General features: G+C 41.0%; 2 protein-coding genes across 2 annotated transcripts; both read left to right on the forward strand.

Moving 5' to 3' along the window:
* The first annotated feature begins 775 nt into the window (after positions 1-775).
* LOC308378005 (U5 small nuclear ribonucleoprotein 40 kDa protein-like) lies at positions 776-2,175 on the forward strand. The gene is made up of 2 exons (XM_080854800.1): positions 776-1,655; positions 1,869-2,175. The coding sequence occupies exons 1-2, from the start codon at positions 871-873 to the stop codon at positions 2,125-2,127; spliced, it is 1,044 nt and encodes a 347-aa protein (XP_080710926.1). The 5' UTR covers positions 776-870; the 3' UTR covers positions 2,128-2,175.
* A 4,806-nt stretch (positions 2,176-6,981) lies between these two features.
* Positions 6,982-15,211, forward strand: hnf4g (hepatocyte nuclear factor 4, gamma; the record flags this gene model as incomplete). The annotated part of the gene is made up of 10 exons (XM_080855176.1): positions 6,982-7,192; positions 9,192-9,360; positions 9,674-9,768; positions 10,743-10,849; positions 11,609-11,764; positions 12,270-12,357; positions 12,514-12,666; positions 12,802-13,038; positions 13,459-13,581; positions 15,075-15,211. 10 exons carry the CDS (start codon positions 6,982-6,984, stop codon positions 15,209-15,211), a joined length of 1,476 nt encoding a protein of 491 aa, XP_080711302.1.
* Positions 15,212-23,429: the final 8,218 nt, after the last annotated feature.

Here is a 23,429-nt window from a genome sequence, read left to right on the forward strand (position 1 = left end):
ATGCTGTCAAATCTAAATATTTGCATGATGGTGTCTATGACACAATAACCAAGTGAACTGCAGCTGACAAAAATAACAATCATATTAACTCTAATCACATAACTACCTCAAACAAAGTACATGATTCTGGCATAAAGTTGTTGATATTTGAGCTCAACAGCCAATCAAATTACACCCTTCCTGTCCGTGCTACAGAAGCAACGAGTTGATTGGCCGAAACTGAATGGATGTGTCCGAGCTACTACATTACTTTGCCAGTTGTAGATTCAGGACTGTGTATGAACAGCAGGGTTTTTTATGCACACACAGAACGGACAGCTAGAAGACTCTGAATTTGACAAAAGTTAAATTAAGTTATATTCTTAAGTAAAGAATTGATTGCTCTTAAAACACCTGGAGGGAAGGTAACATTTTCTATCTATCTTTCGTTCTATCAATCTCTCTGTCTAAATATATAATTTATATTCATCATATAATGCAGTGTTACTTCTTCAACGAACGAGCAAAAACTTTAGACACATTGTACATTTCGCCACCTACTGCAATGGAGTGTGCAGCAGTGTTATGATGTATGGATTTTATTTTACCAGTTCTGTTTCCCAAGGCCCAAGGGAAAAAAGACACAAATTCACAGCGACCTCCCGAAATACTCGAACGTGTTTATCTTCTTTTAATCTCACAACAAATGCAATTCTAGAAATAAAAATAAACGAACAACCGGAAGTTCTTGAGTTGAACCGGAAAGACTAGGTATGAGTTGGTAAATGAATGGTAGTGTCGTTGTATGTACGTGAAAGTGTTGGTTTGATCACTTGACGTCATCCTAACTGCAGACAAACGACGTAAAACTGTTCGTCTACTTGTGCAGTGATGATTGAACCCAAGAAACGTGCTGCCGAGATGGCATTGGTCCAAGCCCCGTTGAAAAGGCCGCGGGACGAGCTTGTAGCCACGGCGCAGTCCCAACAACTCATGCCTACGGGACCCCCGCGCTGTTCCAGCCTCCAGGCTCCGATCGTACTACTCTCGGGGCATGGGGGCGAGGTGTACTGCTGTAAATTCCACCCCAATGGAGCCACGCTAGCCTCATCTGGCTATGACCGTCTCATATTGATGTGGAACGTGTACGGGGAATGTGAGAACTACGCAACGCTAAAGGGACACAGCGGAGCAGTCACGGAGCTGCAGTACAACACCGACGGGAGCCTGCTGTTCTCAGCCAGCACGGATAAGACGGTGTGTATCTGGGACGCAGAGACGGGCGAGCGTGTGAAGCGCCTGAAAGGCCATACCTCCATCGTGAACTCTTGTCACCCCGCACGCCGTGGTCCTCAGCTGGTCTGCACAGGCAGCGACGACGGCTCTGTCCAACTATGGGACATCCGGAAGAAGGCATCTGTTCACACTTTTCAGAACACTTACCAGGTGCTCAGCGTCACCTTCAACGACACCAGCGATCAGATAATGTCTGGAGGCATTGATAATGACATCAAGGTATGGGACTTGAGACAGAATAAGTCAATCTACAACATGCAGGGTCACGGGGACTCCGTTACAGGGCTCAGTCTGAGCGCAGAGGGATCCTACCTGCTATCGAACTCCATGGACAACTCGCTGCGGGTGTGGGACGTCCGGCCATTCGCTCCGAAGGAGAGGTAAGTACACCGCAGTCGCTTGTTGTTAATAGAAATCTGAAAACATTTGCTTTAAATATAGCACTTCATAATTCTGTTCTGTTGCCTTATAGTATTGCATTGTCTTATTTATAACATTATGTTACCTTTCGAAAGTCTGTACTTTGGAGCAATTTAACATTTTCTCAATGATCATGGAGTCATAAGTAAAGTTCACTGGTACTATTGTTATAGGTGTGTGAAGGTATTCCAGGGGAGCACTCACAACTTTGAAAAGAACCTTTTGCGGTGCTCCTGGTCCCCGGATGGCAGTAAGATCGCTGCTGGTTCCGCTGACCGGTTCGTGTACGTCTGGGACACCACATCTCGCAGGATTCTCTATAAACTTCCGGGTCACGCGGGGTCAGTCAATGAGGTCAGCTTCCACCCTGAGGAGCCTATTGTTGTGTCGGGCTCCAGTGACAAACGACTGTACATGGGAGAGATCCGGTGAGACTGAAGACGTGTCTATGCTAAAGGAGGAACAGCCACTGAAGGACATCTGGCAATGTTCTGTGTGTGTGTGTGTGTGTGTGTGTGAGTGAGTATGAGAATGAGAATGGAAGACACTTGACTTTTGTATACGTGATTTGAGTGTTTCTTTTCAAAAAGTCGAAAAACTTGGATATTTTTTATATCTTTGAATAAAATAGTTAAAAAAATACTGATACATACATTTTCTGGGGCTTGCTAACTGGGTACGTCGTATCTGCTTAACATCCTCGTTGTGAACAGTTGGGAGTGGGAGACTGTTTCAGAACTTTATTTGAATTTGCAAATGGGTCTTGCATTCATGCACTGGTCACAATTACAGATAACAAACAAATATATTCCCTAAAACACACCAAAGAAGTATCTAATTATATGGTTGAATCTATATTTATATACTGCTATTATACATGATTAGGTGGGTCTTTCATTTTCTTTACTTTCTCGGTTTATTCAGTGAATGTGGATTCTCGTCCCTGTCATCATGACGTTCTTACAGTAATCCAACAGCGCTACTGATAACTGGCTATGCAGTGTTGTCTGGTATCCATAGTTACAATCAGAGCAGTACCCAGGCCAGCTCTGTCTTCATGGCTGTAGAAGTGGTGACCTTCAGATCTGAGGTGGAATCATTCGGCCCAACAAATCATGTAGGAAAGAGATGCCAGGAAGTGAAAATGGCCTGGTGTCCTTCGGTGAAAGATCATGCTGAAATATCCCACACCCAATCGACTGTATTGGGCATAATCATCATCTGCAGAAGCGTCCTCTACTTTCTCTTTGATATCTGGCTCCAGCATCTTCCAGCAGAGATTGACATGGAAGCTGTACAGCTTTTAGATACTCAACAGCTGATCCTGTACTGTTGTCAAAGGTGAGATTGGAACTTATCACATTCATTTTTACCTATCCTTACACATTGTGGCAGTAACTTGATATGTCACACTTCATGCAATGGTTTTCCACCGTGCAGAATGGAAAGGTTTACCACTTAGCCCAGCACACCGTCTGTGCCTTTTCCTTTAGCCTATTTTCACTCTACAGTTTCACTAGTTGTGTGATTGGATTGTCAAATTCGAGCGAAGCCAAATTGCATGGCTTACAAATACTAAACAACCGTGTTTATTGCATTCTAGTAGGCTAGACCAGATCAACAATGGCATATCTGCTCTTTTGAATAAGCCTCAACGACTGACTGTGGTGTATTCATGTTAAAATTGATTCAGGGAATTTATTAAAGGTTCCAAGACAAGTGAAGTAAGGCGTACTGCAATCTGCTGTACTGGAGTATAAAAGGGAGAGAGCAGAAAAACTCTCCTACATTTTACTCTACAGAATACTGGGAACAGAAACTACAGGACATCCGATTAATGACAGTTGAAGTCATCTATCTATCCATCTATCTATATTTTTGCTTTTATCTATGACAGGTGATTAACAGTACAAGCTGGCTTCTGATTCTGCCATTGGGAAGTATCGTTGCCTAGGCCTATTGTGTAATGTGAGGTATTTCAGCAACAGAACAGGCAGCGCTAGGTGCTAGGAACAAGTTGGATACCTACCTTGTTTTGTCCAACACAAACTGATAAAATTACACATACTGATAAAAAAATATATAAAAATCTCTGAAATATTGTAGGTTGCCTCAGATGAATATGAATGTATATGAAACTGTTAAGGGCCTAGTATTCTCTCATCTCACTAAAAGTATATCTGGCTCTTCCCTCCTCAAACATCTCAGTATTCTCTAGAGATCACTTTCTCAGTTGCAGTTGACCTTTTGACTTCTGTGGGGCATGGGATTTGTCATTTATAGTCATAGTTTGTGTTATATTTCTTAACCAAACAGAGTGCAGGCCTAAGTCCTGTGAATACAGTTAAACGACCATGTCAAACATCCTGAACGTTATCATAATTTGAGCAAAGATTAAAGCTTTAAACATGATTCATTTAGATTAGGATTTTATTGCAAAATTCCATTAGCTCATGAGTTGCCTTCCCTTGTCATTCCTATTACAAACAGGGTCTACACGAGTCCAGTTTTTTTGGGGGAAACAACGCTTGATATATTTAATAAGAAATGTAATTATATTTTTCAAGTTAAATATATAAGTAAATTGAGATTGTATTTGGGTCAGTTTTGAGAGGACCAATAGGTTTCTAAAAATCAATACACGCGCGCCATCTGGCGTATTCAAGTGGAACTACAACAGGTGTATTGTTAACAATCTGGTTCGCCAAAATGGATAAATAAGTGTGGTAATAACGAGGCCTAAGAACTGTATTAAGACTAGTTTACCTGTGAACTGTTGAATACAATTAAAATTCCTATAGGTTAGTTATAAAAACATATTTAATGTGGTCTCACTCGAATTGCTCGGTCTTCAAGGTTATGAATTGGAGCTATAGCAAATACAAGATTTTGAAAAAAACAGAATAGGTTAGTTTTTGTGGTCTCTAAGTCTATTTTAAGAATGGTCATAGTCACCATTTCTGCGCATATGAACCTACAAACAAACGTTCTGCGATGCTTTTTATTGAGGCTGGTTACTGTTTAACATCCCCACCCAACTTTCAGTTTGTTTAGTAAATCGATCTAATGACAGGCCCCTCACGCCCGCAATGTGTGGCTGAATGAATTGTAGGCTACATTCGCGACACTCAATCTGTTGTACAGTGCGGACATAAGTCAGAGAACGAAGATCGAAATTAATTCTTAAATTACTAGACTGCCGGATTCATGCACGTAGGCCGCAATAAAGGTAAGGTCCGTCTTTCACGTTCACGAAGTAAGAGACAATAGCATGTAAAAGCAGGTCACATCGTTTCGGTACAGGTAGACCACTTAACAAAACTATGAAATATGACATATGGCTCACACATAGAACTTTATTACACGATAGTTCGATGCAGTTGGCCGGTTCATTGCTCTTCACAATGTGGACCCAGGTTCATGTTGCAACACGTGATTGTACTGTTGTCAAAATAGGGGTTCACGCTGTATTCCACCTGTCTAGCTTCCAATGCTAACCTACAAAAGCAAAAGGTGTGTTAGATCATAAAGCGTAGACTTCCGCTTTCGCTGTAACCTATGGTTTAAACCTTGCGCGATTTTGCTGGGCCAATAGACCTCTTAATGTTCTGAAATTAAGTGAAAGTTAGGTAGGCTACTGTGTCAAAAGGCATTTGATTGTGGTAGAATTGACTATTCAGTCAATGTTTGCATAGTGTCACTGCCAGACGAGTAAAGTAGAAAAAGTATTTTTCTCTATATAATATTACTTCCTTATATGTTTTAGTATAGTATGTTAGTATGCTATAATTGCTCACTGATTTTGAAGGCCTATTCAATAGCTGTAGATATAGCTATGAGTTTTGTTTCACAAAATATTACTTGAGGGCTCTTCTCATGTAGAGAAGTTACACAATACCAACTCCTATGGGAAGGGACATTCTGTCATGAGAAACATTAGTGCATCAGTGCCCCAGTGACTGCAACAAATACCTATTTACACTGATTTGTGGCTTACATCTGCGGCAGTTTGTCAGAGCTTTATTCAGCAATAGGCTATGCTGTGTTGACATATAGGTTCTGTTTCCTGACCACTTATTATGACCAATCAAAAACGAAATAAAATAGAACAAAATTAAACAAAGCAAAAAAAAAATTCTGTGCGCTTCATGAAAGCACTGAAATATGTCCACATACTGGGGGTGACCCCCTCTGGGAGAGGCTTTTCTTATTGTGCCCAGTGACTGAGTCAAGTGGTAGATTTTTCCGGGTCTGTTTCCTTTAACCTACAAAGCAATACTGGAGAGCATGACATATTTTATGGCACTGTGTTAACATGGTGTGGATGCACGCTAAGCTACCCACACACTTCCTCATCCAGAGCCCTGACCTGCGGCCATTATGCTCAGTGTCCAGTGAAGGTTAAACACCATGGTTCCCTTTTTTTATTTTTAAATGCTGTATGTTAAAACAAGGTGTTTTAAATGTGAGATGAAATGGCCCTGTGTTTTGTGAGAGTGCTATTTTTTCTACTCTAGTAAGGCCCTTTCTTTTTTTAACAATGGGAGGAGACTTGCTTTCTGAGAAATATTCCCCTCATAATAATAAAAAGGCTATGACAGAAGGTCATTCATTGTACTTCATGACCCAAAGAAAGTTTCAGTAATGATTTATCGGAAAAAAACGTCCTATCAGTTTATTGCATAAATCCTTAGTGTAATTAACACAGATGGTTATACAATAGCAATTCAGTTTTGCAGCTTAGAGATACCAATTATTTTATCACTTGATTATACATCAGTCTATTAAACCTCATTGTTGGCGAGGTTGCTGGAGTGAGTGTTCTAAATATTCGGGGAAAAAGGCTCCTAAATCTGCTTTGGCATTAAAGATAACGATGAAAAGAAAAATGTTAATATAATTCTGGTTTGTATCTACTTATACAACAAATGCAAACATTAAAGACATCTCCTGTGCTTTTTAAGAATGCGAAAACCACACAGATAATGCCAGTGAACTTAATGATTGTTCTCATTAAACCAAAACCCCTCTGGCTAGGTAGGTAAAACTCAATGTTCCGCATACAGTTTTACCACTTGTTCATCTGTGTCAATCAGACACACAAGTAAATCTTTCACTAATGGCTCCAGAATGAGAAAAGGGTATTATCTTCAGATCACTCTGATAAATTTGGATAAGCACAGATAAAGTTGCGTGAGCCCCAAGGTAAGCGGCCTCTGTCCAGGTAAAGCTCCTCCCTGTTGGCCTAGGATGGCAAATCAGCAGTAGTCAGTGAGAGATAGCTAGATGTGCAACCTCAGGTTACCTCATGCATGCCAAGCGCCAGGGCCCCGTCTGGGAAGAGGGCTTTGCAGATATAGTCGGGCAGGTATGAAGCATCCTCCAACACCCCTCTCCAAATCCCTGCTGGACATGGAGGTGGCCAATTACTCGGAGGGTCTGGATCCCACCTACGACACCTTGGGGTTTGAGAATGCAGAAGTCCTCTACGCAGGGGGTGAGTGGTTGGCATTTGAGCTCACTGACACAGACAGGGACGCCAGCCATGTGCCTGTCTGGTGGACTGCATCCGCAACCAGCACTTATGGTTAATTAGTCAGTGTTATTGGCCAGGGGGTGAAGACATTGGTCCTTAATGTAAAGTGACAATTATTCTGACTTAGGATTCCGGGAATGTAGAGGGAGTGCTGATGGATATTTAAAGATCTGCAAGTATTAACCTGGCGGGTGTTTGCGATTTCCATGAAGCAGAATGTACTTTACTGGCTTGCCAACTTAAGAAAATCAACGTAGATCGTGTAGTTATTGATTTTCTGTGTGGTGTGAACTGAATGAGGTGACCAGAGTTGTTATATTGTGTCTTCTTCAAGTCTGGCTTGTAACCATGGGGGTTTGCACGTGGACCTTTTCAGGAATGGTTGAATAATTCTCTTCCATATTACCTGCCATCAAGCCCAAGCAGCTAATGATTAGCTAAAATTCAAAAGTTGCCATTTAACTTTGCTCGAAATGTAACAGGGGTTCCTTTAGGCTTTCACAGAAGTATGTGGTTCTCCCCTTAAAACCCTTGTGTCAGATGACAGTGGATGTTTTTAGTTGAGTTTAGTCTAATTTGTAAAAGGTGTGGATTTCCTCATAGTGATGTAGGAAAAATGCCTTATACTTTCTTTATCATTGAGATTACACAAATCATTGTGTAAAATGCAGAGCCTGTGGTTTCACTCTGGCCTCGTTATCTTTACGGTGCAGTACGCTGACATCTACTGTGATACAGCACAGTCATAAAACAGCACAAATGAAGAACCTCTCAAAGAGAAACGCTGGGTTCCGCCATTTCTAATCAGGCTGTTTTTCAAAGGGTTTGGTTGAACATGACACATTATTTCTGTCAGATATTTAAATGCAAACTAAGGCTCGTGTATGCCAATTGTTCTGCTGTGGGTGTTTGTTGAACGTAGAGATAAAGCATCACAGGTCTTTGACACAGATCAAATATCTGATGATAAAGAGTAGTCCATGTGAGGCCCTTTTAAGTTAAGATTTGGCCTGAGAGGATGCCACTACATCATCTTGTTGATCAGGCCTTTTGCATTGATTCTGACTTGCAGTATGTATTGTACAGTAGATGTGCGCAGTTCTTTCCTTCCTTCTTTCTTTCTTTCTTTCTTTCTAGAGGATGTGCTTGATTGTTTTAAGATTCTGTCCTAACGATTGCTTCAAATGATGTTGTCTATCTCTGGAGGTTCACCTTCTCATTTTCACTCAACCAGCAAAAACCTAGAAAATATAACAAAAATAATTAAAATAAGCATAGACTTACATCCGACAGTGATGCAATTATTCAAGGGAGTGCAAAATATAGTTTTATTTGTGCAACTCATTTATAAAAAATGGAAGTGCAAATGAAGATATGGATTATGCTGGATCATAAAGAGGGTGCTCTCCATGGGCCTGGAAAATGGCAATAGAATCTCCAGTCTCCATTGAATATCTGTCTTGAAGATAAAAACACAACGGATAATCCTGATTAAGTCTGTCCTACATAACAAGGAGAATTCAATCAGACTGCACATAAAAAGGGAGAGGTCCCCTGTTGCAGTTCTTTTGTTGAAATGTTATGATTTTGAATGCACAAAAGAATGATTGATTCCTCCCGCCCCGGTGCCCTAACAGAGGGGTGCCGGTTTCTGATTACACAAGAGGGCCTGGCTTTGGTGGAGACCCCTTTGTTCACGTATGCAGAACTCCCTCATTGAAATCTTCAGCTCCCCAATTAGCACCACCGATTGAAAGATAGTGCAGTTTGATAGACATCTACCTAAGCCGCTCTGCGGTTCGTCCATGCATCTTTCACGGTGATACAGTGAACCGGGCTAACCGCTAGGATGCTGAGGCTGGATGGCGTTGATAAGGCTTAGAGTGGACGCTTCGAGACAGGCGCTCGGCCTCATGGGAAGTCATGTATGTTCTTCTGTGTCTGCTCCCCCTCCCCAAAGACATCATGCCGGCAGAGCCCAACATGAGCCAAGGGGACAACGGCATGACCTCCAACTGTGCCATCTGCGGGGACAAAGCCACTGGCAAGCACTATGGAGCCTCCAGCTGCGATGGCTGCAAGGGCTTCTTCAGACGGAGCATACGCAAGAGCCATGTTTACTCCTGCAGGTTAGACCCATGACCACACAAAGCATTTGCTCAAATCTTGTACAGAGCCATACAAGACACAAGTCGCTGTCAACACAGTCTACATTTGAAACATGTTCTAATATAAACAGAGAAGCATAAGTACAAAGGCAGGTGACGACATTTGCACAGTTTCACACATACTCAACTGGTTCAGATAAGCTGGAGGGTGTGTCACTTCTCAAGTACAGGGATCCCAGGTTTGAACACTACATGGCTGTCAACTCGATGGCCTTTGCAAACATACACTGATCTGCGGTGGGGATTTCCTTCCTTCCCCCCTCTCCCTTTGTAGGTTCAATCGCCAATGTGTTGTCGATAAAGACAAGAGAAATCAGTGTCGGTATTGCCGTCTACACAAATGCTTCCGGGCCGGAATGAAGAAAGAAGGTAAATTTAACTCATACAGTATATTTTCACTCACAAGCCACAGTCTCACAAAATACAAAAATAAAAAGTTAAAAAAGGAGTTTGTGTGCTATATGTACATAGGAGGGAATTTACAGGCACTCTGTGGTTTATTCAGAAAGAGAGGGAGAGTGAGGGAGGGAGAGAGACTGGGAGAGAAAGAGAGAGAAAGGAAAGGGAGAGAAGCGCTCAGCAACTGAAATGGTAAGCAGCCATAAACAAGGCGTTGATTACACAAGGAATGTGCTGTTTATTGGAAGGATAACCTTGGCAGTGCGGTTTATGATGGGCGATCATGTGCTTTCTCCTTCACCCACCCTGCGAACATGTTGTTCTGGGTTGTGATCGGTTAAAGTTTTACTCTTTGCTCCCTCCACTCCTAGGTTTCAGCCAGCTCTGGTTAGATTTTCCCAGCCTTCAGAAGTAAGAGTGAAAACAACTAATGACATTTCAGTTGAAAGACTCCTTTAAATCTTTTTTCAGAAAAAGAAAAAAGATATACATGTTTACACAGAGAAAGAGAAAGAGAAAGAGAGCGAGAGACAGAGAGAGAGATTTCAAACATGTGAAGAGAGGTCATGTAACCGTCCAAATGGAAATGAAAACAAGTACAAAAAGCCTTTGTAAAAGGTAAAGCTAATCAGCCGATAGCTAATATCTCCTCATCAGGAAACAAGACAGCACGGGATGCTCATATCACCTTCACAAAACTCTGAGTCTATTAGATTCACATCCCTGCCCTGGGGGGAAAACAAGCCTGCTTACTGTCAGTTAACTGAAACAGCTAATCAGTAATCATCTTTGGCTGTGATTAGCTGTCTAATCAGCTAGATTTTATGTTTGGCTTGATGTGTGTTCCTGTCTGTGTATGTGTACCCGGGTGTGTGCGCTGTATGTGTGTGTGTTTGTGTGTCTATGCCTGTGTGTGTGTGTGTGTGTGTGTCTGTGTTTTCCAGCGGTACAAAATGAAAGGGATCGTATCAGCTCAAGAAGAAACATACAGGAAACCAATGACCTGCCCCCTATCACCTTACTTGCTCAAGCAGAGTCCCTATCACAACAGGTAACTCATGTCACGTCATGGCTTCCAAAGTCACATTTAAACACAACATTACAAAGAACACAGACACACAAACACATGCAGACAGACAAAAAGAGTCCCTATTACAACATGTACCTCATGTCGCATCGTGGCTCCAAAAGTCACACTCAAACACAACATTACAAAGAACACATCCAAAAATACAGACAGACATGGTAACAGAAACACACACGCAGACACACGCAGACAGACAAAAAGTTTCACACATATGCAAACATGCAGATTAATCAGACATGTTAGACACACACACAAAATGTATGGTTGCAATGATTAAAATTATGCAAATCAGAAAGGGTACCAAAAATTTTACCATAAAATAGTTTTACCAATTAAAGAGAGCCCTCATTTCTCTTCAGATGAGCATGTATATGTTCTTGCTCCATTTTAGACAAGGAAATCAAATTTGTAAAATTAGGTTCATAGGATTAATGGCTGGCACTGATTGCTGTTTAGAGTGCATTTATTCACAAAGCCTAATACTCGTGATGAGGGATGGCAGCTATGATTTACATTACTGATGGTTTTCTGGTTCATCACAGAGTCCTATAATGTCGCTGTTCATGTTCACGATTAGTTAATTCTGTCACTGTTTCTAATAATCCGCACGAGTACTTAGGCCTTAGTGAGTTCACCGAGAAGGAGCCAAGTGGCTGTGAAAGAGGCTGATGTATGACTCTGAGGTAGTGAGTTTATTTCAGCGCTTTGTCTGTCTCTTTGAAGATCAACATCGTCAACCCCACAGCGCCTCCTGATGTCTTGGAGAAGAAATCTGCCACCATAACGGACGTCTGCGAGTCCATGAAACAACAGCTGCTCGTTCTGGTAGAGTGGGCTAAATACATTCCGGCTTTCAGTGAACTGCCACTTGATGACCAGGTAATGGCCATTGTAAAACCAAATAGTGAACATTAATGGGAAAGGGGCCTTGCTTTAACTCGGCATTACATATTATTTGGACAGTCCATTTTAGACACTCTGTCAACAGCTGTATCTGCCTGTGTCAACTGAGTCTACCAGCCTAAACCATAACCTGACCCTAACCGTAATCCTCAACTCACACCAGCTCAACTCTGCTCCTAAACATGACTATCACTTTACCTTTTCTCTTTTACATGTGCATTAATGTACCCTATTTGTAAGTCTATTCATCATTGTTAATATTGCCAACAGTTGATTTATGAATAAAAAAACAAGAATAAAATGCATTTCTTTTAAAGGAATAGCAGTACTAGTTACTAACACATCTGATTCAGTTTTATAATTGCCTCTTTATTGTGGAAAAACTTTACTGTTCAATCAGATGTCTCTGACTGGGTTTTGTGTTTGGTGAAATACACTTTCATTTTATTCTATTTGTCTAAGAGTTACTGTGTTCTTCCAGGTGAGTCTTCTACGCGCTCATGCCGGAGAACACCTCTTGCTTGGTGTTGCCAAGAGGTCAATGCTCTTCAAAGACATCTTGCTTCTCGGTAAAAAAAAAAAAGAAAAGAAGAATCACACCGATCCTGTACATTTAAATGGACAGTGAAACATTCACTATTGAAATGTATGTACCTTTGTATGTATGTATGAGGATTTTTTTCTCCCAGAGCATGCTTTACTCATGGCTGGTGTCTCCCCCCCAGGTAATGGTTGTGTAATCCACCGGAACTGTCCTGAGGCAGAGATCAATCGAGTCGCCAACCGTGTCCTGGACGAATTAGTCCTACCCTTCCAAGATATCCAGATCGATGACAATGAATATGCAGCCCTAAAAGCTATTGTTTTCTTTGACCCCGGTAACTACATATTTTCCCCATCGGCTTGTCCAGCATTCACACACACAGTGCTTCCTCGCTTGATAGCAGGTCCACATTTACACAAACAGCTCAGTTTTTCCTTCTTTATATTTGCATGCTTGTTTTTAACTTCAGATGCCAAGAGCCTTCGAGACCCGTCCAAGATTAAAACGATGAGGTATCAGGTCCAGATGAGCTTAGAGGACTATATCAACGACCGGCAGTATGACTCGAGAGGACGCTTCGGAGAGCTGCTCCTCCTGCTTCCCACGCTGCAGAGCATTACCTGGCAGATGATAGAGCAGCTTCAGTTCATCAAGCTCTTCGGCCTGGCTAAGATCGACAACCTGTTGCAGGAGATGCTGCTAGGAGGTGGGAGCGGAACGTAATCTCTGACAAAAGTGGATGAATTGTTGAATAGCCGTCTCTAAATCCTGCTCAAACGACCCCTCTCTGTTCTGAACATCTTCCATCCACCCCTGCTCCAAGCGTACCTGATTGAAATTAGTCACTAAAATGCTCTTGATTAGTTGAATCAGGTACTGATGAGGTCAGTCAGGTTTGCAGAGCAGGGATTTGCCCTAGAGTGGAAAATCATCATTGGTGTACTGCAATGTGATTATTAACACTGTATGCTGTAGCCTAACTTTCATCCACTAAGCAGTAACCACCAAGATAAATTTTACTCATAGATCCTTATCATGTAAAGTTTTGCCATGATACCGTGTGTCTAAAAGAATGAAGATGCTGTTGTTCTTCTGTGTGTGAAACAAGCTATCATGCCACCCTCAGGTCTAACAGCAGAGCAGCCCCACCTGCTTCCCCCCGGCCACCCCCAGCTTGCCCAGGATCCTCACACAGGTCACACGCTGGTCATCAGCACCATCCCTGCTCCTGTGCACGTACAGCAGATTGGTAAGCATAGTGGTGTGGCGCGAACAGTGGTGGAAAGGATAATGAATCAGTGGGCTTGAAGGCTTTTGAGTGGCGTGGGAGTACTGCCTGGGTATCTCTTTTTAACTGAATGATCACATTCCAGCGTTGGGTGGAGGACTAGCACCCGGATCTCGGCCTTGATCATGTGCAGCCCGTCCAGGATGGACAGAAAGGTGCATCAGTGGAACCACTGGGATTATTGCCTGGGCACCTCTTTTAAAACCGAATGATCTTGGAATATTGTGTGTTGTCTTTCTGTTATGACCAGACTAACCTGTTTTATGTGTTTTGTGGTGGGCACCTTGCCTGCCCTGTTGCCTGTTGTAGGTATGGTTCATTCTCGTGAAACCTTTTAGAGTATTTTTAAAAATCATGTTTGATCCTACATCGTATATTCTCTCCTAACTGACATAGTGACGAGGCAGGACATTCAGAAACAGGTGGAATTACCAGATAGCCACACAGACTGTTTAGATATGCACAGACACCAGTGGCCTCTAACGCAGACCTAGCTCTCTGAATTAGCATTGTGCATTTCAATTCAATTTAAATTAATAAAATTGTATTTATTTAGCGCCAGTAACAATTGAAATGGTATCCAGGCGCTTAGAGCCCAGAGCATCATCCATTTCAAAGCTAGCCTGACGATGTCATACTCATAATTCTAGTCAGAATATTCTGATACTGCTCCATTGGGCTGTGATTATGGGGCGTGTTTCAACGAAAAAAATGCCTCATTCGCTCAATTGGATGTACCTAGAACCAGTCAGAGCAACGTAGTATGACCATCAGGGCCAGCTGATACGTTAAACTTTCACCGGAACCCGTAGGAAGGACGACAAATACCTTGATAGCGTGTCTCTGTTCCTCTTTCAAAAGGAATTCGCTGTCAATGTCTTCTTAAACAGACTTGAATCCCAAAATTTTAGCTCTCCAGCGGCAGCCATGTTTGTTGAATACAAATTCAACCCAAGCGTTCGTTACGTAGTTGATTACGTTACGGTTGATCATCTGTCCATCATCGTATAAAGCCTGCCCTGACAATTTGATTTGTCAGATCAGTTTCTGAACTCTGATAATGTCTCCCCAACGGAGCAGTGCCAGACCGAACTTCCAGACCTAAAATGTTGTGGGCGGGGTTCGGTGTGGTATCCAGGCCATTTCAAAGCTACATTCCAACAAGAAAGGGATTTTCGCATAAAGTGCCCATTCATGTCCCTATATGCCTGTGCAGTTTGAGTTCATCTCTTGTTGTTGTACTCTGTATACAGATCATTTACTGAGTTCATCTTTAATAATTTTATTGCAAGACAAAAAAAATATATTAAGATGAAATGTGGCCTACATGGCTGTGCTTTATGTCGCCACTCTTTCGTATCGCCTGATTACAATGTCTTTACTGAAGCACGATGTCAAACCTCAGAAAATCTCAGAAAAACAATGTCAAACCTCCATCTTCTCTCTCTCCCTAGCTTCTCCAGAGACCCCCATACCCTCTCCTCAGCAGATTCACAGTCAGGAGTTGTACAAGGCAGCGTCTAGTCCCCCCATCATCCTGCTGCCTGCCACTCATCAGATGAACAGAGAATCCCCAGAACCCCCCCTCTGAGCCATCAGTGTGCTTTTTTACTATAGATAACTGATGTTATATTTTTAAATGTGTAAATTTAAGTGGATGATTCTATTTGTATTATTTCCCTGTATTATTTCCCTGCTTCATGCTCATGTTAGTGAGTTTGTACATTCTGTTAAATGCTGTGGGGTTGTTTGTTGTGATGTAGCATTCATTTTGTACAGCCAAATCCAATGTGGCTATGTGTTGTAACTCGAAAGACATAAATTGATGTGATTTTGGCTAAATATCATTCATGTGAGGCCTCTTGTATTTTTACATTCATAAAAGAGGTAATGTATTCTCCACAAGTAAATATTCTATGTGACTCATGTCCGTTATGTTATGTCTGATGCATGTGCAGTTGATAGCATTTAAGAACACTAGTTTGTAATGAAAAAGTCAGGTAATTTATTTAGTAAAGATATTTTAGACAAAATGTTGTCTAATTTTGAAAGCTAAATGCTTTGTATAAACATTTGTATGCTTATGAATAAAGGGATATCAAAGACAAAATAGTTTCTTTCAGTTCAGATAAGTGTTTCTAATTCTAAGTACATATTGTAACTGTTGATGGACAGTTTTAAACTGCAATGATGGTAAATACAATTTAAATATGCAGCAAGAAAAATTATTCCAGGCCTACAAGAATTGTGTAATTCTGAAAGAACAGCGGACACGTTCCAAACAATGCATCTTAAGTGTAGCCTTGTGCAAAGTGTGCATCTTTAGCTTCAGTTGCTTATGAAACATTTTACAAGACCGAGTGGCGGAGAGCTAAGGCGTTTTCTCCGTTAGAAAAACTCAGCTGGCAAAATATGTTAAACTTTGTGGAAATATCGTGAGTGGTATGTTGTCTTCGGGGGAAGGATTCTAGGGTGGTACATAGAATGGAGCTTCATGCCACGAGGTTCACTGAAACTTAGGAGTGTGCCACCGTCTCCAACGTCGTCTTTGGCGGTTTTATTAAGCTAGGTTTGTGAGTTTTTGGCAACAGACTGTTAAATTGACGGGTAAGTCTCTTCAGCTGACACTACGTCAAACTGGCAAAACTGGATTTAAATGAAAAAGATGAGAAATATCAGCCATATTGTCCTATTTTACTTTATTTGAAGACAGTTTTACTTTATTTGAAGACAGTTCGGGCAAACAAACAAAGACTAACGATAGGATGTGATAACTTGTAAAAGGAGTAGGAAATATAAATCCATTTTCTATAATTTAAAGTTGTAATTTAACATGCTTCACGTGGGTAGACTCATAGCCTTTAAAATGCCTGAAAATGTTTCACTTTTCAGGCAGCAGGTCCAACTAGGAGCTGAGTCCAGACAAAGCCAGAAGGCCTGAGCTGCACCGTGGAAGTCCTTATTCCCGAGAGTGCGGTAAGCTTGATGACATTTAAATAATGTCTTGGCTCTGTATCTGTGTATCTCTGTCTCCAATGACCCATTGAAATGCTGGTCAAAGGTCTGGGTAGGGAGACTGGGTACACCTGTAACATATGTGGGCCACTGTGTTTTCTGATTACTTGGATATTACCACATTTGTACAGTAAACATCTGAGGAGTGCACAGTAAACATCTGAGGAAGGGAGTAGGAGTTTTCAGAGTCTGCCATTTTGAACTCTGTGTCATATTCACTTGTTCAGGACTGTTTTGCAGGGTTTCACATCCCTGAAACATTCTGTTAGTTAGTTCAGCACTCTGGAGCTGCAAGTGTATATGGGCCATTCTACCGAATTCGTGTAATATGCAGTCCCTCAACAATAAAAACTATTTACAAAACAATTAGGTATCTAGGCATAGATATTTAATTAGAACATGTTATGGTCTATATAAACCCAATGCATTACATGAGATAGTGATAAGCTAAATGTATACAAAATCATCATTTATAGGGTACTTTCTATTGGGAAGTAGCTGTCCCCAACCCTGACATCTAAATTTCAATGCCTTTAAATAACACATTTTAAATTTTTTTAGATTTTTTTCAATTATTTAATTTCAAAGATCTTTATTATTGGGTTGAAACAGAACTTGGAATATTTAGAATTATTGTGGGTTTAATTTTTAAATCAATTTACTATACTCAAAAAATCATGTCCCTAGTTTTCATGTCACTACCGAAACACAAGAGTTTTAGTCCATTGGCTGAGCCTGTGTTTTAGCCACGACTCTGCATTTTTGACCATGCAGTGACACTGCATCTCCGTCCCACATGGTTGAATGGTAAGTAGCTAAATCCCACAGTTTTTATATAAATGTGTTCCAAAGTCTGAAAATCGACGTGTAACCTTAAGAATTGTCACTACCGAAACGCATGTTTTCTTCAATTAAGTAAACCTTTTGGGGTTTCATGGAAAATCTTATGTTTGTATGTGTGTTCACCTCTTCAAAGATGTGTTTGAAAGCCGTGTGCTTGCTAGAATTCTTTATTTATGCTTAAAGTTAGCTAGAATTGTCACTACCGAAACAGTCACTACCGAAACATATGGTAGTGACCAGATGATTTGGGTAGTGACAAAATGAAATGGTAAGTAGTTCAATCCCATAATTTTTAAATAAATGTGTTGTGTGGACTAAAGGGCGGCCCAGAGCACCTTTTGGATGATTTTGGGAGAAAAATGAACATCCATCCAACAGTGCAGTCACTACCGAAACAGTGCAGTCACTACCGAAACAGATAAATTGAACTTGAAAATTTGGTAAAAAATTAATTTCTATGGATTTCATTGTGAAAACCTTCAAGAAATATTTGTAAAAATACACTTTAGAAAAGGGAAGGAAACACAATCTGAACAGGTCAATAATAATACTTTTTTACTATAGTAAATGTGATGTTTCGGTAGTGACAATTTTTGGAAGAGGAAAAACATTCCAACACATTCTGAAAATACAATATAAAACTTGACTGTTCTTTTACTAGATATGTGTACTTTAGATATGGTACAATATACATACGGACAAAGTTTTGGGAATAAACCATAAAAAAATTCAAAATATATCCGACATGACTTTGCATCAATTCGGTAGAATGACCCATATATATTAGACAAACAACAACAATTGCGATTGGGCTCCCCTCCCAGCACAAGGCTGAAAGTTAAGCAATGATAAACCCATCGCACAAGGTTTATATAGACAGAAGTTTAGCTTTCAGCAGGGATAATCACGTTGTTGATTTCTGACGTCCGAGGCACAGATGGAAGTTTTGCACAAGATTGGAAGAAGCACAGTTTGTCCCTTCTTATCACATTTGGTCTAAAAAGTGGCACCTTATAACCTAAGTTACACACATACACCAAAAGCCATGTTCCTGCTGTCATAAGCACATGATTCATACAAGGAATATATGAATACAAGGCACTTGATTCATATATTCATTCAAGTCATTAACAGTGCTTGGAAATGATCTCCATCACATTCAGACAGGCCAACCAGTTAAACAGACGTTGAGAATTTTAAACCGAGCTCTAGAATTCAGTTACACCAAATTCACACTTGTATGTACAATTGTGCGAGTGAAGTAAGTGTAAGACACATGCTGTAATTGCTAGTTGAATTGATTTAATGAATTTAATTAATTGAATCAGAATTTTTTTTTTTTTTAAGTATTTGTTGGAGTTGTTGCGCTATATAAGGCTATACATTTTACATGACAGTAATTGTGTTGACACCTTCTTTGGCACTCTGATTTGAGTGACTATGCAGACACCTAATATAATTGAATAGAACATTTCTGAATACATTGCTTCCAGTCAAAATGGCCTTTGTGTTTAAAGTGGAGTGCCAGAGGTTGTTTTAAATTAAATCTGTGAGTTAAAGCAAGTGTTTACTAGATGCTTTTAATATAATGTAGACATGGAATGCATTCCCCCCACTGCTTTAGTTTCCTCTTATTACCAAACATTTATTCAAAGATTTTGTAAATGAACACACAAGGGAAAAGAACACAAGTGACCGTAAAGAAACCTCTTTTCTCTCTTTTCAACTGAATGTTATTCACCTCAACAATGTTATGGTTGTGACTATAGCCTTTGTGTTGAATGTGATCATTGCATTGATTTGGACTAGCAGTAGTGCTTTAGTACATACAGGTTGTCTTTAAAAGCCATCAGGGAATCCAATATTTTTCTTCATCAAAACAAAAATGTGTCAAGAGGAAGGAAAGAAAAGGCTGTATATTGCAATTCCTCAGCGTTTATGAGTCTTTCTGGGATCTTCTGCATGTTGCCTGTGTTTTAAAGGCAGTGTCCCGGCCTGTGAGTGTTATGAAGGCAGTGTCCTGGCCTGTGAGTGTTTTAAAGGCAGTGTCCCGGCCTGTGAGTGTTATGAAGGTAGTGTCCTGGCCTGTGAGTGTTAGGAAGGCGAAAGGCGGCAATGAACCATGGGATGCAGCGGCGCCTCCTCACTCCCTTGCGATAGCTTCCAGGAAACCCGACTCAGACGAGAGAGGGTTGAGAAATAAACACGCTGAAATCCTCAATCAGCACAATAATGGAGCCACGCAGGAGGTGTTATGCAGGAGACGCAGATCAGGAGGTCAGGTTAAACCGGGAGGTTTTATGCAGGAGATGCAGAGCATCGCCAGATATTTAATGAATACCCCTGTGAGACCGCGTATGTCTTTTTCCCGAACTTGAACTGGCGTTTTGGTATTCCGGTCACACTTGCCTCATTTCGAGTGCCTTTCCTCGGTGTGACGGGTGTGTATTAAGTCCTGGCAGCTGATACTGAGCGGTGTAGAAGGGATAAAATAAGCATTTCCTTCCTTTGTGTTTGCTTTATGTGCTGGACTCCTGCACACAACCGCTTGACATTTTAATGAGAGTGAGGATGCTCAGTGCGTATGTGTGTGTGTGTGTGTGTGTGTGTGTGTGTGTGTGTGTGTGTGTGTGTGTGTGTGTTGTGTGTGTGTGTCTGTGTGTATGTTTTTCTGCCAAGGAGCGATGCATGTGATTTACCTGTCTGTGTGTGACCTCTTACTATCAGCTATTACAGAGATGCTTTCTTATTACATTTGGGAGGCCTCCTAGCTTTTCAACCTCACAAGCATCTTTTAAGCGGTCCTAGTCTTTTGTGTTGCAGCCTACCCTTAAGACAGTATGAGGCAAGGAACTCGCACATAGGCCTACAATAAAATCGTGCAGACACAGAAAATATTGTCCTTCGGCATTATAAATCAATAGCGGTTTCCAAGATACATTTCCAAGAGCTATTTTTAAATGCAGAATATTGAGGGTGTAAAAAAAGAGAGATACAAAGGGGACAAAAGCAGGTATTTACTGTGCAGTACCAGAGTCCACCGTTAGATGGCACTACAAGGCTTTAGTAGTGAACCACAATGCACAGAGAAGCACAGGGTGCCTGTCATTGTTGTAGATGGAGATCAACGGGCATAAAATGGTCCCTTCTCATTTTTTATTATTTGGAAAATGCAAAAACGGGTCCTCAAATCTGCCTCTTGTTGTGGTATAGCCTACTAATGGGAGTTTGTCCACGGAGTCAGTATAAATCAAACACATTGGGACAGTTTTAGGGGTTTTCCCCTGTATAGTCATTCTTTTTTGGTCACTCCAAAAAAAAGCTAAAGGAAAAAATGTGGTGGCCAAGAACACTGTAGAACTGTCAGGAAAAGTTGACATTGCAAAATGGGGTTCACCCCACTCAGCTCTCAGAGTTGGCAACAGCAAGTAGAAAAATTTGCAGCACGTATACGCGAGGTAATGTAAGTACAGTTTTAAATTGATGGTGTCTGTCAGGCAGGGGACCAGGCTGCCATTCACTGAGAGATTAAGGGTAAAGATTGCGGCCCGTCATTTTTCACACATACATTTACTCATAATTCCCCAACGTTACTGTCTCCACTGGATCAACTGAATTTTCAACCGTTAACTGAGGGTGGATCAAGGAAACATTGCATCATTCACCAATTTAAGGCTCTGATCTTCCTCAAATTCCCCTTTATGATGCCAAAACCCTGTTCTATTGGGAGTTTTATTTGGCTAATGCTTAAACCCTGACCCTGCCTACATTAAGAAGGTGATTTGTTTGTGAAGAACTGTGCCCATGTCCTTGTTTTACATAGCACCATGCGACTCCTCTCTGGCGTATCAGTTAAATACAGAGTCAAATTGACAGGCAAAGGCAAGGCTAGATGGCTGTTGTTTGGCCCTCTTGAATAGCCTGTGTTGTCCACAGTCCTTCTACTCAGTGTGAAGGAAAGCACTTGTGAAATGTATTCAATTCAAATCGAATTGATGTAGCACAGCCTAATCTTTCTCTATTAAATGTGTCACTGTTTTTTGATCTGGCTCTAATATATTTTACTGCGTCAGGATAACATTAACGCTCCCTCTGCTCTGCCGCCGTTTGAATTACTCACTCAGGTGTGGCCTTCAGATATCACGTTAGAAAGACCTTGATTACAGCGGGAAGCCAAGTGTGGAAAATCACACTCTTCCCCGGGAAACGCTCCACTCTATAGGCATTTGAATGATTACAAAATGTACACATAAATAGCAATAGGAAATTAATTACACGGCTACGGAGGTTTCCTTTGTACTTTCAAAGAACTCTCCTCAAATGCTTGAGAAAAATAATTAGATCTGTAGTGTTTCTCTTCTTCTTCTTCTCTTTTTTTTTTAAATGAAGGCTGTGTTATCGTAAATGAAAGGTGAATTATTTACAGTTCACTCTTTCTAATGATTGCCAAAAGTAATTGCGGAACACAGACTTTTTCACTTTGGCGGGCGCATCACAAAGACGAAAGTTCTAGAGTTATTTAACACTGACTAATGTGCTTTTAGACACATTCTATCATTTCTGGGTGATTTAGTTATAGAACCGTTAATCAAAAAGAAAATGATGGCGGCCCCCGCTGCCGAGACTGATGTGTGAGTCTCTGTGGGGAGCTGTGGCAGAGTGCTGCACAGGAACGGGTGGGAAATGAGAGAAACTGATTGCTGACAGTTTCGTGCACCTTGAAATTGCACCCCCGTATGCAGTTTTTTCCTTCCCTTTTCCCTCTTTTTTTTTTTTGGTTGTAAAGTTGTTGTAAATGGATTTAAGTCCATTAGGCCTTGCTCTTGTGGTGTAATACCGCCCTCATTATGGCCCTGATAAACAACATTTGGAGAGGACATCTCCATTAGCGCCGGCCCTATGTGGAATAATACATTTCTCATTACTCCACTGGTAAACAAGGCTAGGGGGTACATGCATTTAGGGCATTTAGGCTCTTTCTTTCAAGGGAAGGCCATTGTTGGGAATAAAACGGCAAGTTTTATGTAGACCTGATTCGTCCCCTGCCTGGAAGAATATGAAGATTTTAAGCCCTCGTGTTCTATCTTGATCTTAAAAATCGTGGAAAAATATAAATATTTTTTTAAGTGAACAGCCGAAATGATACATTTCTTAAAGAGAAGGCTGTCTATTTTAAATCATCAGCATAACCCATACTAATGCTGTATAAATGTCACACGAAAGACAGGCTTGTATTTTGTAAATTAACCTTTACCCTTTTTTTCTATACTGAAAAGAAGCCTCAACACACCAACACAGAATTGCAATTGGATGTTGCATTAAATTCCACCCGGAGAATTCCCTGCGCATGTTTGTGTCTTTGGAGGTGCAGGCTTTTTTTTTAAAATGCGTTTGTATATTTGCTGAACCATGCTGTCAGACATATGTCTGGGACAGATAGGCCCTGGCAACCCCACTGCTTCCGAATACGCCTATGAGGTAAATAACCTACCTGCTAGGGGAAGATTGGAACTCAGCATGCATCCTGATAAAGTCAAACTTTGGTGGGGCGCATTTATTTACACTGTATATTGCAACACGGCTGCAGATGTAACAGCTTAATTTGCCACCAATAATATTTCTGCTCACCTCCGTGGTAATGAGGTGATATTGGTTATTTGAAACTTGGCTGCATGGCTGGCTCCTGTAATTCAAGATTACTGTGTGTGTCAGGATGGGGTGAGCTTGAAGTCGAGTTGCAGTGTGTCCTTGATTTGAGTTTTCAAATACACAGGTAAAATAGGTGATGTTTTTTTTTCTAAACAGTGCATAGTAGCTCCTGCTAAAGTTTCATAAGCAGCAAGTTTGAGCTGTGCCATTCAGTGATTATAATGATGATTATGTAAGTCAGCCGAAGCTGCAGCAGTGGCTGCTATCGAATTTGTGGAAAATTTCCCGCCTCCAATTTTTTG

This window comes from Sprattus sprattus (assembly GCF_963457725.1).
Source record: "Sprattus sprattus genome assembly, chromosome: 17".
In the NCBI taxonomy this organism is placed as follows: Eukaryota; Metazoa; Chordata; class Actinopteri; order Clupeiformes; family Clupeidae; genus Sprattus; species Sprattus sprattus.